This window comes from Equus quagga, chromosome 4 (genome assembly GCF_021613505.1).
Source record: "Equus quagga isolate Etosha38 chromosome 4, UCLA_HA_Equagga_1.0, whole genome shotgun sequence".
Classification (NCBI taxonomy): Eukaryota; Metazoa; Chordata; class Mammalia; order Perissodactyla; family Equidae; genus Equus; species Equus quagga.
In genome coordinates, this window is record NC_060270.1 from 37,732,448 (window position 1) to 37,750,761 (window position 18,314).

Below are 18,314 nucleotides of genomic sequence, written 5' to 3' on the forward strand. Positions count from 1 at the left end.
CACCTCCCTTTATCCCTGCTAAAGCCTCTATTAAAACCCTCATGACGACTAACACCACCCATCCCAGTCAACCTCAAAACTACCATCCTCGCATGCCAAAACCACCAAAACCAGCTGAATTAAGTTGACGGCTGACACGGCGTACTTGCATTACATGTGTGCTATTTCAGTTGAGAATGGTCACTGGCCTTGAGAAGCTCACATTGCAGTGGGGAGAGAAGGTGGTCAAAGACTCTGGGCTTGTATGAAGGGAGTGTCATGTAGGAGCTCCTGTAAAGGGGTCACTGGTGTGCTCACAAGGGGAACGTTGAGCACCACAGGACCAGGCCTTGAGGGGCCACCAGTTCCTTCCATCAGTGAGTCCACATCACTCAATGGCAACTCGGGACTTCGAGCAATCTGGTGACACTGCTGGAGAAACCCAAATAAAGGGAGACCTGGCACTTGCCCTTAGGAGGTTTTCATATTGTGGAAAAGGTGGGGTGGACACTCAGTGTAGTTAACAGAGCCAAGGAATCAACCCAGAACAAGGCAAGGACAACTGTGGGAGACGGTTGGGGTGTTTGGAGAAGTGGTGAGAGATTGGTTGGGTTGGCTAAAGAGGCTTTCAGAGAAGTGTAGTCTCTTAAGCAATGTTTTGAGGAAGAAGAAACATGTCTTGTTGGAGAGGGGAAGGAAACATAAAAAACAGAAGGCAGCTGTTTTGTGAAAATTGCAGCAGTGACAATATTTGTATAAGCACTTCGATGCAACACTGTCTCAGTGCATCCTCCTAACAGCCCTGTGAGGTGAGCATCGTTACCATCACATCCCATTGAGATAAGCCTTGAAGATAGAATTTCTAGAGGTGGAGATGCAGCAGGAAGGCATCTAGGCAGAGGGACCTGCATGAGCACATGCAGAGAGATGGGAAAGCACTGCCCGAGTTGATGGAGAGAGTACTGTTGGGTTTTGTACATGCAGAGTAAAGTCTGAGAACCATTGTATCGAAGGTTTCTGAACAAAATGGATAGGATGGTCAGTCTGCTTCAGGAAGACTCGAGGGCGGCAGGAAGAGCGGTGGTAGGAGGGAGACTGGAGATGGAGGTCCATGGAGGCTCTTAAAAGAGGCAAGATGGGAATTAAGGGGATCCTGACCTAACACGCAGATCATGGGGATGGTAATATAAATAAATATAAATATAATAAAATAGCTAACTTTTATATGGTATTGTCATTTTTTTAAAAAGCTAACTTTTTGATGTATCAAGTGCTGCACATGAACTCTCTCATTGCATCCTCATGGCAATTGTGCTGGATGCCCTCTATTTGTTCCTCCAAGTCCACTCTCCTCTCCACTCTTGTCCATCCTGCTCTGTTCCAGGGAGCCTGATTTTATGGATTGCCTCAATGGGATCCCTCCCTCCCTCGCTCTCTGTCTCTCTGTCTGTCTGTCTCTCTCTCATACACACACACACAGAGCTTTTTTTGTTTTTTGAGGAAGATTAGCCCTGAGCTAACATCTGCCGCCAATCCTCCTCTTTTTACTGAGGAAGACTGGCCCTGAGCTAACATCCGTGCCCATCTTCGTCTACTTTATACATAGGATGCTTACCACAGCATGGCTTTTGCCAAGTGGTGCCATGTCCGCACCCGGGATCCGAAGCGGCAAACCCCGGGCCTCCAAGAAGTGGAATGTGAGAACTTAACCACTGGGCCACCGGGCCGGCCCACACACACAGCTTTATTGATTATATAATTCACATACTAAACAATTCACTAATTTAAAATGTATAATTCAATGGCTTTTAGTGTATTCACAAATTGTGCATCCATCAGCAAAATCAATTTTAGAACAGTTCCATTGCCCCAGAAAGATACCCTGGACCTCTGAGCCATCACCCCCAAACCCTCCTCTCCATTCTCCCCAGTCCTAGGGAACCACTAATGTACTTTCTCTCTCTACAGATTTGCCTATTCGGGATATTTCATATAAATGGAATCATGTGATATATTATTTGCGCCTGGCTTCTTTCACTTAGTATAAAGTTTTCAGGGTTCATTCACGTTATGGCATGTATCAGTACTCCCTTTTTTATTGCCAAATAATATCCCACTGTATGGTTATACCACATTTTATTGATCTAGTCATCAGTTGATGGACATTTGGGTTGTTTCCACTTTTTGGCCTCATGAATAATGCTGCTATGAACACTTGTGTACAAGTTTTGTATGTGAATGTATATTTGCATTTCTTTTTGGTATCTACCTAGGAGTGGAATTGCTGGATCATATGTTAACTATGACTAACGATTTGAGGAATGGTGAGATTGTTTCCAAAGCAGCTGCACCATTTTGCATTTTCTGTGGGATCTCTTACCCTCCAGCTTCTAATTGGATTGGACCAGTAGGCGGTCACTGACAGAGCTCAGAGAGGGGAGGAGAGTGAGGATGGGGTATCTATTCCCTGCAGGATTGCCATATGCCAGTTCATCCCATTATCCAAGGCCAGAGCTCTTCTCAGTGACCCGCTCCACCGAGCTCGGGGGTCCAGGTTCTTCCCATCTCTCTGTCCTTTGACTTTATCAAAAAATTACAGTAAAATATACATAACATAAAATTTACCATTTTAATCACTTTTAAGTGTACTGTTCAGCGGCATTAAGTGCATTCACACAGTTGTGCAGCCATCGCCACCAACCATCTCCAAAACTTTCCATCTGCCCAAACTGAAACTCTGCACCCATTAAACAATATCCCTTGACCCTTTAGACCTTGATTAGAAAGGTCTCGCCACCATGGCTGGCCCTGGAGCTCTGCACAATGCCTGTGGTCTCTCTTATCCCTGCCCACAGACCTTTGTGAACAATCTCTTTATTAAACTACCCTCAATTTACTCAACCTGAGTATGTCATCTCTCTCCTGCCAGGCCCTGGTACAACAGCTCTGTGAGGCAGTTGGCTAAAATTCTTATCTCCATTTTACAAACGAGAAAACTGAGGCAAACGGAGGCTAAATAACTCGCCCAAGGCCACTCACCTAGTAAAGGTAGAACTGGGATCTAGACCCCAGCAGTCTGGCTCCAGGACAGTTCAAAAGTAAAGGCTACAGAACTTGACTACTGACAAACACCGGGACCCTGGGCAAGTGAAGAGTCCAAGGGAACCCGAGCTGGGAGCTAAGGGGCAGGGAGGTGACTGTGAGGCTGGTAAGGCCTCTGGATATCCCACTGAGGGCCTGGGCAGAGGAGAGCACGAACCACAAGCCCAGTTTTTGTCATGCTGAGCTGTAATAGTCCATCCTGAGTGGAGACAGTGCCACTGCCAGTGGCTGCCCCCCGTCCCTCCCTGGGCTGACCCATGCAGTCGGCTGAGACTCCCCAGCAGAGGCTGAGAGAAGCCTGACTGGGGTTGAGCTGCAGGTGCCAGAGGTGAGGCTGTTGTGGGAATGAATGTGTCCCAACCTGTCCCAAGCCCAGCCCTGAGCAGCAGGGCCTGGGTGTGACCCGTGTGATCAGATGGATTTACTCCATTGGGAAAAGACCCCTGGGGCTTGCCTTCCCTCCAGGATGCTGCCTGAGAGCTGGCCTAAAAGCAGAGGTCAGGCGGGGCAGGAGAGGAAGGTGGCCAGAGAGGGCTAACTAGATGGCTGGATTGCCCCGGAATCTCCGGGACCAGGAAGCAAAGGGGTGACGGGAGGCGCAGGCCCAAGATGTTCTCCCTGCTCAGCGGGCTGGCTTCACGGACTGTCTCCTTCCTGCTCCTGTTCCCCCTCAACTTGGCACCTTCTACTGGGAAAAGAGCCACCTTCCTCCTTCATCTCAAGAGCACGGTCATAGAAGAAAAAAGTGGCTGGAGTTCTCTCAGGGACAAATGAAACAGTCACTCCTCTTGGTGCCCTGGTGCAGGACGACCCCTCTGTGCCTAGAGGTGGTGGCCAGAACCCCAAGACTTTCCTCAGAATGGGGCTTTAACTCAGCACTGATGCTCCAGCCCATCCTTGGTGGAAACCTCAATGATACAATATGGTACATCCTGAAAGTGATGGGGAGAGAAAATGAGGGGCCCAATTTTCTCCATAAGTCTTTGTACAGCTCTTACAACCGTGGTTCAAGGCAGACTTGACTACAAGGGCCCTGACAGGATGCGATTATTAATTTATTGTTAATTTGATCAGACTTAAGCTTCCACCTCCACACATTTCTTCTTCATAACAACCTGATCCTTTAGATGTTGTTGTTACTGTTATTCCTTTTTTTTGTAGACAGGGAAACTTCAGTTTAGGGAGCTCAAGTAACTGCCCCAAACACACGGTTAGTAAGTGACTTAAATGAGTCTTAAATTCATGTCCTGATTCCGAAGTTTTTGCTCTTTCCACCACACTCCCCGCCATTCATGCTTCAAAAATGCCTCTCTGGGTAAGTAAATGAACCAACGTATTAGATGGAGATGTTTTGTGTTGTCCGTTGGTCTGTCAGATTGGCTGCCACTGAACTGTCCTTGACAGTAACTGGCCAGCAAGTTCACAGGTTTGACAAACGTCTCCTGCAATGTGAGGAGAGGACCATGTCATCAGCTCATCTTGCTGTTGGCATGGCAGGAGGACCCGGGCCTCCTTGTCTAAAAGCTGTGCCAAATTAGGTCAAGTTAAAAAGGAGGGAACAAGGGTTCAGCTCTGTTTTATGCCATTTATGATTAGAAATTTCCTTTTTAAGAGCCCATGCCTGCCAATTTAGTTCTAGGAGTTGGTATGTGATAAGAGCTCCAGGAGACCATTAACAGCCTGGAATCAATACTGAGGTTTTACAACTTGGGCAAGAGATGTCCACTGGAAGTGGAATCAAAGCTTCACAGTAGATCACTAAATGGTACAGATATTCCTAAGCTGTTCTTAATTTTTCCATCGGTCAAGTGATAATGACAACAGCAATGGTCCCTAATACAGTGGTGGCACTTTAAGCCTGTCTCTCCTCAGACATTCTATTTGATTGTGAACTCCAAACTGCCATTTACTGGGAAGAGGCTGGCATAGAGTTCCCAGGGGGTACCCAGCAGACAGACAGCTCTGTAATTTGGGGGAGAAGAAGAGTTGTCCTTTTTGTGTACTGGATAGGCTGTGCTCTGAGCCCGTTCCATGAATTAAGATCACTCAGTTACTTTGCAAGGAAGGAGTCCAGAACATCAACCAGAAGAGGGTATAAATAATTCTGGAGGGAAAAGAGCATCTTTCCAGGAACCTCTGCATCTGAAGGTGATTATTAGAACTATTGTAATGCAGAGGTTGCTTCATCCCAGATAGGGAAAACGGGGAAATTCCCAGGGCTATAATGAGGAAATGTATAGCTGACTCAGGCAGGAGCAAGAACACATGCCTTCTGGCCTCTGTACTTAAAGCCGTGGAGGGACCAGGTCTGGATGCCTGTTGGTCCAGATGGCTAGAGTCAGGTGCCTCCCTTAAGCCTGCAGTACTACAACTGAAAAAAGAAAAGTGCCTTCTGAAACTATTCACATGGGCTGAATTTCTGCATTCTTTATCGGCTTCTATTTGGGATGCAGGCTTTAAACTCTGCTGAGGTTTTTGTTTTTGTTTTGTTTTTAATTTCAAGATACCTTTGTCAAAACCAAGAATCCTGTGGCTAGTCCTCTGGTCCCCACAGGGGTGGCTGATTTAGTTGTCTGGTGTTTGCCATGGGACATAGGCTTTCCTTGGAACCTCTGGAGCTGAGTGTCCCAGGACCTGGGTCCATATCTGACTCCAGCCTTGTTCCACTTTATGCTGTTTCCCGTCAGCCCTGAGCCCACGTGGTAAGAAGCAGAAGTCACCCTGAGAGGAGCCTTTGGCTCCTTTCTCCTCCCATCTGATCATCAGATTCTCTTTCCAATCACTCACTTCTCCTTTGAGATAGAGTGAGGGCTAGCATGAGGGTTCGTGTTCTCCTCTCCTAAAGAGGGAAGCTTTCAGTCTCCTCTCCTTCTCTCTGCCTCATCACTCAGCCTTTCTCTTTGTCTGTCTGCCATTCCACTTCTCCTCTCTCTCTTTCTCTCATACACACACACACACCCAATGTTTGTTGTCCTGTGTAGGACTTGGTCCCCTCCAGTCATGCCCAACACCCACTGGCCTTCTTCACAGAAGGCAGCAGCTGTGTCTCTAGACCTGGATTGGGAGTCTTCACAATAGGGCTGGGTGGCCCTTAGCCAGGAGAGCATGATGCTCAGCAACTTCAGTGATGTGACCATGGAGGGAAGGAACCCAGAGAGGGCCTGCCTGCTCAATCTCCGGAGGCCCCCTGCTCCCGGGCCCTCTCTCCAGCACACTGGGTGTTCTCTGAGCTCACTTCAGCCCAGTGTCAGGGCTGGGTGCTGGGCCAGCTGAGGCTTTCTGAGCCACATCAGCTCCTCTCTGCAGGGCACCACTGTCTTGCCCAACCGGGCCTCAGTGCTCTATGATCCTGAGTGTTGGGAGACTCCCCTGACAGTTCGACTCTGGCCACTTCCTGGACAAGGACAGAAACTTCATGGTCAGTGAAGCCTTCCTGCCATTCTCTGTAGGTACTGGACACAGCACTGGGTCCTAGGTGGTGGATGAGGGGTGTGGTGGGACAGACCCCCCCCAGGGGCAGCTGTGTCCTCTAACCTTTCCCACTGCTTCCACAACATTGGGTGTGCTCAGCGGACCAGCTGGCTTGGATAGAGTTCTTCCTAATGTTTGCCACCCTCCTCATGATGTTTCAGTTCCAGCTGCAAGAGGGGAGCCCAGGGCTCAGGGTGGAGCACATCTTTGGGAGCATTCTACAGTGCCAGCCCCAGAGGATCTCTGCAATGTCCTGTCTGAGCTGCCTCAGCCCAGGTCCTAGGGAGGAGGGCCTGGAGCCAGGGGTGGTCTGGAGACCCGTTGCACACAAAGTCTTTCCTCAGTCTCTCTCACTTCCTGCAAAGTTGGAAAAGAGGAAGAACAGGGGTTAACCTAGCTCAGCTGCTCATGGTTCCCCCTTAGACAAGCTCTGGGGAGTGACACTGGAGAGTAGACTTAGTAAAGATTCTACAAAGGAAGCTCAGTTTCGGCAGCTTAGTTCCTAGGTTAGGCTAGTTATGTTTTGGAAGGGAAAGATTTTACAAGGTTAGTTAAGGTTCGGCATTGAATCACTTCACAAGATTAATTTGGGGAGTCGAGCCTCACAAGGTAGCAGCTAACTAAGTTCAGAGGGAAAGACGTTTGAACAAAACCATAAACCTAACAATATGTGCAAACACTGTTGATGCTGGAGCTGCCGGTAAACCAAAAACCCGGCAGCTGATTTTCTGCCCTCTCCTGCCCTCTCCTGACCAGACAGAGGAAGTGCAGGTCCCTGCAGACCTAGCGCTTGGAAAGAGCTGGGTCTCTGTATTGGGCAAAGTCAGAAGCCAAGGCAACTGTTTCCAGCAAATTGCCCGCCAAGCACTCCCTTCACTTTTCACCCAAGGATCCCCACGTTCTGAAACATTGTGTCTCCAAACAAGTCTTGTTTATTAAAAAAGAATGACCTGTATTAAGAAGTGCAAATTTGGGTCAGCCCCGTGGCCGGGTGGTTAAGTTTGCGGGCTCCACTTCGGTGGCCCAGGGTTTCCCCAGTTTGGATCCTGGGTGCGGATGTGGCACCACTCATCAGGCCACGTTGAGGGGGCATCCCACATGCTACAACTAGAAGGACCCACAGCTAAAATACACACAACTATGTACTGGGAGGATTTGGGGAGAAAAAGCAGGAAAAAAAAGTGCAAATTAAAATCAAAATGAGATACCACTACACACTTATTATTAGAATTGCTAGAAACAAAACCGTGACAGTCCCAAGAACTGGAGTTCTCATGCACTGCTGGTGGGAATGTAAAATAGTACAACCACATTAGAAAAGGGTTTGGCACTTTCTTGAACAATTAAACATTACACCATACAACCCAGCTGTCTCACTCCTAGGTATTTACCCAAGAGAAATGAAAGTATATGTTCACACCAAAACATACTATGTGATTCCATTTCTATGATATTCTCGACAAGGCAAAACTATAGACATAAAACAGATAAGTGGCTGCCAGAGTCTGGGAGTAGGGTTATAGGGTGGCTATAAAGGATCACAAGGGAACTTTCTGGGGTGATGGAAATGATCTGTATCTTGATTGTGGTGATGATTACACAACTATATGTGTTTGTCAAAAATCATAGAACTGTACACTTAAAAAGGTGAATGGTATTGTATATAAATTGATAAATAAATGGAAGCAATAGGATATATTGGCATATATGAGGAAGCCATTTGGTGTAAAACTAAATCGGCCTGACCTTGTTTTTCCAACCTGACGTGGCTGTTGAGCATGCATTATATATCTGCTTTAAGTATTTACTATGTCCCAAAGACAAGAACAATGCCCTTCAAGATAAAGAAGGATGTAACTTCCCCAACACAGCCATCTCCTTAAGCATAAGCATCTCTCCCTAGCTAGGGATTGATTGCTGGCCTGCTGTGACCACCCACCTTGAGACCACAGACCTGCTACCTGCTGTGCTCATCAATTGCTGCCTGAATCCTGTGCCGGCTAGGCAATCTCGTGACTGTTGTAAAAGGGACATTCCAAGCGTATGTGATACATGCTCTTTGACAGTGTATAACCACTCTGTACACCCCCACTTCTTTGGAGTGTGCCATTCCTTTGTGAAAGGACTCTACCAAGAGTCTATATGGTCCTCAGACCTGGCTCATAATAAACTCACCCCAATTTTGCTTTATAGATTGGTTATGCATTATTTGTGTTGACAAAATCATATCTCACTAAATCTGACTTCTAAGAAAGCAATGTCTTACCTTTTTCCTGTGAGTTATTTAAAAGTTGCACAAGCGGCTGGTCCGGTGGTGCAGTGGTTAAGTTCGCATATTCCACTTTGGTGGCCTGGGGTTCGCTTGTTTGGATCCCAGGACCAGTGCACCGCTGGTGGACCTATGCACCACGTATCAAGCCATGTTGTAGCAGGCGTCCCACATATAAAGTAGAGGACGATAGACACGGATGTTAGCTCAGGGCCAGTCTTCCTCAGCAAAAAGAGGATTGGCAGCAGATCTTAGCTCAGGGCTAATCTTCCAAAAAAAAAAAAAAAACAATAGAGTAAATAAATAAATTTTCAAAAATAATAAAATAAAAGATGTATAAATGAATGAGCCAGTGTTTCTAATCAGTAGGATATCGTTCATCACCAATACACTGAGCTAGAATTCCAGCCAGACGTAAGGACGCTTGCTGTATTAATTAGCCCCTGGCCTTTTTGCAAGCAAATGTACAAGTTCCTCTAGGTTTTTTGAGATATGGAAGCTTTTCTGACAGATGCCTCATTTTCTGTGGAAATGGGCTTGGGGAGCTCAACCTGGGCCCCCCTGGGCAAGTGGGGTCCCAGAAAGCAGCAGAAAGCTTAGGGGTGTCTTGCCTGGGAGATTCCCATCTAGCCTGGCAGCTGTTTGTGATCCAGGTAGGCTATAGGGTAGAGAAAACAATGCAGGGCCCTAATTCCACTGCTTTGTGCCTCACCTTCCTAACTCTCTGTCAGCTCTCTCCTTGTTAGAGCCCTGTTGCATAATAAGAAATATATTGGTATCTGTCCTGGATCCTGGTGCAAATCTTCTTAAACCCTTGGAATTTCCCCAGTGATAGGAGTGTCTTTTGTCATTCATAAGGAGCCTTTTTTGAGTCTATGCTAATGAGGTGACTTAGGGTGGGGCCCTTAGATAGCCTCATGATGGGGCGGCCACCGGAAAGACCAGAGATTAGAGGACTGGAACTTTCAGCACCACCCACTGGCCTCCTGGAAGGGGAAAGCGGGTGGAGGAGGCTGGAGATTAAGCTCTGTAAAAACTCTTTAACAATGAGATTTGATGAGCTTCTGGGTCGGTGAATGCACCTGCCAACAGTGGCGCATCCCAGTTCCATAGGGACAGGAGCTTCTGTGCTGGGACCTTTCCGGATCTGGCTGTGTGTACCTCTTTATCTGACTGTTCATCTGTATCCTTTATAATAAACTGATAAATGAAAGTAAATGTTTCTCTAAGTTCTGTGAGCCACTCTAGCAAACTATCAACTCTAAGGAGGACATTGTGGGAACCTCTGATCTATAACCGGTTGGTGAGAAGCAGAGGTGACAATGTGAACTTGAAACTGGCCCTTAGAGTGCGGAGTGGGGTCAGTCCGATGGGATTTAGCCCTTAACTTATGGAATCTGACGCTATCTCCAGGTAGATAGTTTCACAGTTGAGTTAATTGCTTGGTGGTGTCGAAACACACACATCAGAAGTGCCTATCTGGAGCCTGCAGCACCCTCTAAACCCACCCCTACCGCTATCCAGCCTCCTGTCTTTGACTCCTCCTGACTCCCTGCATGTTAACTCCATTCAAAGGCCAACTCCTCCAGGAAGCTTTCCCTCATGTGGGCTTTGACCATGGTTGAAATCCCAACATTGCTATCAATAACCCAACTCTTGTGTGTTTCAGTTTCCGCATCTGTCAAATGGGATGATAAGAGGAGCTCTTCCTTAACATTATTGTGAGTGACAATGCTGAGCACAGCACCTGACACATGATAGATCCTCAGTACATGTTGGTGGGGATCTCTATCTCCCATACAAACATATAATTACTTTGCGCCTTTGTTTATGGCCCTAAAATAAAAATGATGACGAGAGGAGCCCTTCCCCTGTGGACGGGCTTCCACCTCAGTTTCTAATTATGACCTCATAATGGTATGATGATAGCTACTATGCCAATCATGTGCAACTGGGTACCCGACACGTTAAAGTCATTTAACCACCAAAATGACAAGGTAAGTACTATTATTTGAATTTATAGGAACGAGAGACAAAATGTCAGAATATCAATAAGCCCCAGTTTCCTCATCTTCAAAGTGGGGATAATAATGCCAACTCATTGGTTGTTACTAAGATTAACTTGAACATGATAACGTGTGCAAAATATCCAACACAATACGTGGCACATACTAAGTGATCAATAAATGGCAAATAATAATAATAAATATTCCTATGCCTGGATTATGGTTAGCGTACCCCCATAGATCCTTCCCCTCATCGTCTCAGCTGACTGACCCCTGGCTGTCCTCTTAAGACCTGCTTCTCCTGCAGCCTTTGAGTGGAGGCTGCTTGTTCTTTGTCGGTTTAGGTTCCTCATTCAAACTGAGCAATGAGGAGAGCTTAGTAACAGAGCACAGAAGCCAACCCACATGGATTGAGGAGGAAGGGAGCAGATGGCATAAGTGCCCTTCTCCTCCCATGCTCCCCTACTGGTGCCTGCAATTGGCTGAGCCCAGCTGGAAACCAGAGAGCAAGGGAGCCCACTGATGTGGTCCATAAAGGTCAGTCTTGAGGAGCCTGGAGCAGCACACAAGACTGATCCGGAGGGGCAAGCAGAGAACATCCAGCGCAACCCAACCTCAGATTTCTTGGATTCTGGAGTGGTCCTCCTCATGCACTAACGATTCTTTCAGATCACTTGTCCACGGGTCACCTTGAACACGTCTTTCCTCTCCGTTGACACTCTACCCTCTCTCTCTAGCACTTCTTCAGCACTATTAATCTGGTCACTGCTTCTCTTTCACTGAAGTCTCAGGATTCTTCCTCAAGTCTTGCCATCATCCTGGTGACTCAAAGTTAATGTGAGCAACCCAGTCAACATCCAGGACTCTCAGTTTTTGGACTTCCTCATCTTTAGTGACTTTCAGCTTTGTTCCTCTTCAGTCATCAGCCCCATGGCCACAGCCAAGTTTTTGTCAACACCTAGAGAAGCTCCCCTTCCGAAATTGCCAATTTACAGATCCCTATCAAGAACTGTTAAGACTCTGATATTTTACCCTACTTGAAAGTTAACAAGTTAGCCTGACACAGTTTCATGGTTGCTGGTAAAAAACACAAGAATCTTGGGTCAGAGATGAAGGACAATTTATTACTCACAGCAATAGCATTAGCCAGAGTATCAGCATTTTTGTGCTGGTTCTCTGATTTCCAATGCCCACAGGGCAACATGAAGAGGGTCAAATGACACCTGCACACCCAGTGGTTACATTATAGGAGGGGAATGCTGAGCTTAGGGAACCAGAATTATTTATAATGGGCAGTAAGCATGCCTTTGCCCTGTAGGGTGATAGTACCTCTTTCTTCCAAGGTGTTATGGGCTGAATTGTGCCCCCTAAAATTCATATGTTGAAGCCCTAACCTCCAATTCGATTGCATTTGGAGATGGAGCCTTTAGGAGATAATCAGGTGTAGATGAGGTCATGAGGGTGGGGCCCGCATGATGGGATTAGTGCCCTTATAAGAAGAGACACCAGAGAGCTTGCTGTGTCCTTCTGTCATGTGAAGACATAGCAAGAAGCCAGCCATACGCAACCAGGAAGAGACCTCTTACCAGAACTTGGCCATGCTGGTGCCTTGATCTCAGGCTTCCAGACTCCAGAACTGTGAGAAATAAATTTCTGTTGTTTAAGCCACCCAGTCTGTAGTATTTTCTTACAGCAATCCAAGTAGGCCAAGATGCAAGGCTATGAGCAAACCTGCCCCTTTGCTCTGGAGGAAAACATGTTTATCTTCCAAGGTTGTTTGCTTGCTTACCACTTATTATTAAAATGGTAGATATCCCAAGCTCAGTGTTCTTCAGTTGAGATGCAAATGCACTGTATGTTCAGTGTCCATCTGGCCCATGGCATTGCCACCATGGGCTGTGGAGAACAAGGGGAACCCATGCAAACATGATGCTCTTGCTACTTGTTGTGCTGTGGGTGGTAAGTCTTTTGTCTCTGACCAAGGAGTCTCTTGTTTCTGCCAGCATCCAAACTTATTAGCTTGCAAATAGGGTAAAGTCAAATCCCAGACTTGACACCTGTGACATAGCCAAGGTGAGTTTATTTTAGTTTCTCAAACAAGCCATGCCCTGGAAGACAAATTCTGGGGCCAGCCTGGAGGCACAGCTGCTAAGTTCGCGTGCTGTGCTTCGGCAGCCTGGGGTTCACAGGTTCAGATCCTGGGCACGGACCTGCACACTGCTCATCAAGCCATGCTGTGGTGGCCTCCCACATACAAAATAGAGGAAGACTGGGATGGATGCTAGCTCAGGGATCATCTTCCTCAAGCAAAAAGAAGGAGTTTGGCAACAAATGTTAGCTCAGGGCCAATTTTCTTTATCAAAAAAAATAAAATAAAATACTAAATAAAATGCTATTCTGTCTTAGAACATTTCAGCCCTTCTCTCTCTCTCTCTCTCTTTTTTTTTGAGGAAGATTAGCTCTGAGCTAACATCTGCCACCAATCCTCCTCTTTCTGCTGAGGAAGACTGGCCCTGAGCTAACATCCATTCCCATCTTCCTCTGCTTTATTTGTGGGACGCCTGCCACAGCATGGCTTGCCAAGCAGTGCATAGGTTTGCACCGGGGATCCGAACTGGCAAACCCCGGGCCGCCAAAGTGGAAGGTGCAGACTTAACCACTGTGCCACCAGGCCGGCCCCCAGCCCTTTTCTTCTCTGGCTGACCTCCAGCAGTTTTCCTGAGAAGCCTTCTCCCCTGCCTCCCATTCCTCATCCCTCAACTGTGTTATATCCTCCTCCTCCAAATTCCCACAGAGCTAATCAGAGCATTTCTCCCAATGTCTTGTAATTTGCCTGTTTATTTACCTGGTCCCTTCTGTCTCAATACAGTATGATTCTGTGAGGTCAGAGATAGTGTCTCCTAAAATACATCCCAGATTTAGTACATTGCCTGGCATACTGTAGGTGCTTAATAAGTATTTATGGAATGAACGTGGTGCTATTATAGTGATATGCATTGATAAATAAATGAACAGCAATAAGATATATTGGAGTATATGAGGAAGCCATTCGGTGTACAACTAATTCTGCCTGACCTTGTTTTTCCAAAAGGGCCTAATGTGGCCTGTTGAGCATGCATTGTACATCTGCTTTAAACATGTACTATGTCCCAAAGACAAGAATAATCACCTTAAAGATAGGGATGTAGTTCCCCCCAGATGAGCACTTCTTCAAGGATAAGCATCTCTTCCTGGAAACTAAGGATTAATTACTGACCTGCCGTGCTCACCTTGTGACCAATGACCAGCTGTGCCAGTTAAGCATCTTGTGACAGTAGTAAAAGAGACATTCCTGTCACATGTCATGTATGCTCTTTGTTCCAAGACGGTATATAACCACTTTGTATCCCTACTTCTTTGGTGCCCTTCCCTCCTTAGGGAAGGAAGTCCCCAGGCTATAGTCCTCAGATCTGGCTCATAATAAACCCACTCCAATTTTGATTTATAGCTCGATCATGGATTATTTGCATTGACAGCATAAAGCAGTATAAAAGCACAAATGAAGGTCATCTAAATCAGAATGGAGGTTTGAGAAAGACTTTAAAGGAAACCAGAATAACGTCACCCCAAAATATGCCTCTTTGACAAAAATTATTTTGAGCAGAAGGCAATTAAGAAGCTGTAAATGCAGAAAAAGCTCTCCCTTTTCTGTATAAAGGCAGGAAATGTCTTCTTTCCTGGAGACAGGCTCTTCTTAGCCCAGGCACCAGAGGAATCTGCAAACAAACCTTGTTATTAAACTAACTCTTAGCTTCTTAGTTAAGGAAGATAAGGACAACCTAACCCTAGTTGGACTACCCCTAGCCCAAACCCCTTTGTCTTGTGAATTCTTCACAAATTTATTGCCGCTTCTTCCAATAAAGCTGACTGACAGGTAGGCAAGGGCAGAATTATGAAGAAGTTTGAATTTTATCTAGGAATCCAGATTTTCATTTCAGGCTTGGACTTTTTGTTGAAGCTATGAGGCACATCCTCTTAAGTGCGTCATAACATGAAACGGTAAGATGCATAAAAAAGAAGTCATTTAAGAAAACTTGAGTTGCAATGTTGGTTCCTCCATTCACTTCTCTCGGAGCCACTGTAAACAGTGATGATAATATCTACCTCAAACGTTTTGGAAGGATTAAATGCAATCACTTAGATAAAGTGCCTGGCCCACGGCATTACTCAATAAATGCTAGTTTTGTCTCCTCTTTTTCCACGGGGCCTCATGCGGTGGAGGCGGGGCCGCTCTACCACTCGGCTCCCACGTTCCGGCTTAGCCTTGTGGGGAGAATGGCGGCCCCGCAGCTGGAACCCGGTGACTCCGACCCGTCGGCCTCTGCTCGGTCGCGCGGGGGCGCTCTAGGCCGCTCCTCGGCGCTCTATGGTTCTTCCTTCGCCCCGGAAGCGGTTCTGCGGCAAGGGTTGGAAAGGTCGGGCCATGGTGGGGCAGAGGTTGGGAAGATGGCGTGGCGAGGCTGGGTGCACAGAGGCTGGGGCTGCGGCCAGGCGTGGGCTCCGCCGGTGGGCAGCCGAGGCTGCGAGGAGCTCCCTGCGGTCCTGTCCCCGCCGCGGCTGCTCGGACGCAGGTAATGACCGCCGCCCCGGGGGTGCTTCTCGCCTCTCGGCCCCTCGGCTCCGGCCGCGCATCCTCGGGCGGAGGCCGCGCGGGCCTCTCGTGCTGGCCCCAGCTTAGCCCCTCTCCTCGTCCGTCCCTTCCTCTCCCTTTCCCCTCTCGCCGCCGTCCAGTCCTCGCTTCTCGCCGCGTCACCCTGCCCCGGGCGGCGGTGCCCAGTGACCGGCCCTGCCCGGCCCCGCTCCTCGGGAGCCCGCGCTGTCTCCGTGCCCATCGGGAGGGACGGGACGGGGAACTAACCTCTGAGGGCTGATGGCGTGCCACGCCTCATAACCCCGCGAGGAAGGGATTGGACCTATTTTTTAAGCGAAGCAGTTACACAGCTGGTAGAATGGCAGAGCTGAGACTGTTCTGTCTTTATAACACCTATGTTTTACTGCAAATTACCTTTTTTAGCGTTTAGAGAACTAAGGGAAGACGGAGTCAGAAGAGGGCGTCACTTTGGCTCTTGCAAATTCGTAGGAGAGAAGAATTGAGACGGTGGAATATTTGGTTTTCAAATGATTTGGAAAGAAAACTACTCGAGTCTTCCCGAGTAGAAGCTGTATGAAGAGTTTCGTCTGTCACTATTTGCTGCTTTTGCATTAGAATAACTCAATTCTAAATTGAGAGAAATCCCTCCACTGTCCAAGATTCTGATGTGTATTTGGTTCTGAAATTTGTTCCTGTTCTATAATCCAGAGTTTCAACCTTCCCAGTTTGATGTAGTTAGATGGGTGCCTGGAATCCACCTGGTTGACGGTAGCAAGAAATATGAAGTGTTTATCACCACGAGGGCTTGTCAGTGGTAAATAATTGAGGCTTCAATATGGTGGAGTCATTGCCTAAGCTTAAGAATCACCTGGCGTGTTTGTGGACTATATTGTTTCCCAGGGCGCACGCCAGTCCTGTCAACTCAGAAGCGGGGAGGGGAGGAGGCGGGGAGAAGAGAGGAAGAACCTGTAGTTCGAGCAAGCGCTCCGAGTGAACTGGATCAGGGATTTGGGAAAAACTTGCGTACATTGTGCTTTAACTTCATGATACACTGTAACGTGGAGCTTCAAGCTCTAATCTTAAACCAATGGGGAGGTGGAAAATGAGGAGGGCAGGTGGAAGAGGTGATAGAGTTCAGTGGTCCTGCTTCCACTGTTTACTCCAAAGCCCAGTCAAAAGTGTGTGCTTTGTGGGGGGGAAGAAAAATGAATATGGCTATAAGGAAGCAACAGTTGTGTTGAATATTAAAGATATACATTAGGGGGCCGGCCCCATGGCCGAGTGGTTGAGTTACTGCGCTTCGGCGGCCCAGGGTTTGGCTGGTTCGGATCTTGGGCACAGACATGGCACCGCTCATCAGGCCATGCTGAGGCAGCGTCCCACATGCCACAACTAGAATGCACCCACAACTAAAAGTACACAACTATGTACCGGGGAGCTTTGGGGAGAAAAAGGAAAAATCTTTAAAAAAAGAAAAAAGTATGCATTAGGAAGGAAAGCAAAAGAAAAAAAAATTGGTTAATGAGGAGCCTCCAGTAAAAATTGGAGACCATTCGAAAAAGCAAGTGAAGAAACACGTGTGGTGTTGAAGATTAACATCTAATTTAGTTATTTTTTTGCTGAGGAAGATTAGCCCTGTGCCAGTCTTCCTCTATACGTTGGTTGCTGCCACAGAGTGGTGTAGGTTGGTGCCCAGGATCTGAACTCGTAAACCTGGGCCACCAAAGCAGAACGTGCTGAACTTAACCACTAGCCATGGGCTGGGCCCAGCATCTAATTTTTTTTAAGTTTGTCATTTGTATGCAAAGTTTGAAAATGACATTTTTGTGGTTGCGTAGAAAAATGTGCATTACTGGAGAACGTAGGTAAGCCTGAAATGGAGTATAAGCCTACTTGCCTCTGGAAATAAGCACTTAATAGGAAGCATGAATTACTTTGTATATAACTTTATCAGGTCTGCTTTGACTTCTTGTGGTTCTAGAAGTAGTATGCAGAAGAATAAAGTCGGGGGTATGGTTAAAAAGCAGAGTTCTGGGCCCAATCCTTGTGATTCTGATGTGATAGGCATGAAGTGTGGCTGAAAATTTGCGTTTTTTACAAGCACTACAGGTAGTGATACAAGAGTTGTGCAAACTGCAGCAGGCCTGAGGCAGCCCACCAGCCAAGAATGGTTTCTACAGTTTTTAAAAAAGTATTTTATTGAGGTCATATTGGCTTATAACATTGCATAAATTTCAGGTGTATGTTATTATGTATCAGTTTCTGTATAGACTGCATCATGTTTCTACATTTTTAGAGGGTTGCAAAATAAAACAGTAAGATGTGACAGAGATTTAAGTTGTTCTTTGCAGATTAAAATATTTACTACCTGGCCCTTTACAGAAAAAGGAGAAAAATCTCAATTTAGGCTCATCAGAAACTACCATTATCAAACTTCTGGCAGCACTTCTGAAAAATGATTTAGGCTTGAAAGAAGCCTGCAAAATTCATCGATTGTATGGAACTATCTAAGAGAAGAAAGTAGTTGATTGTAGCACTTACATGGAGCTTAAATTTTTTAGATTGGAGTGACAGTCTTTAGGTAAAATACTTGACAAATTAGTAAATCAGGTATATTCAGTTATTTTCTGTATTTAATTCACCCCCTATTAATTCAAGGTGTGTTTTAAGAAAATTTCGTAAAAATTTCACAAGTAAGAGTTTATGTAGAATTCCCCCCTTCCCAAAATACATCTATTTTCTTTTAAGTGGAATGAATCTATTGTGTGCATGTGTGGACGCATCTTGTCTCCATTTGAACATTAGGCTGTTTCAGTTTATTCACACAAATCATTAGTAACACAGACATTAGTGCTGA

The 18,314-nt window shown here is 46.5% G+C and overlaps 1 protein-coding gene across 1 annotated transcript in view; it reads left to right on the plus strand.

Moving 5' to 3' along the window:
• The first annotated feature begins 15,282 nt into the window (after nt 1–15,282).
• The window catches only part of PARL (presenilin associated rhomboid like), a 48,914-nt gene continuing 45,882 nt past the window's right edge, over nt 15,283–18,314 (plus strand). Inside the window, exon 1 of the mRNA XM_046658585.1 lies at nt 15,283–15,437. Within this exon, the coding sequence (XP_046514541.1) occupies nt 15,313–15,437 (125 nt within the window). The 5' untranslated portion in view covers nt 15,283–15,312. The remainder of the gene's footprint in view (nt 15,438–18,314) is intronic.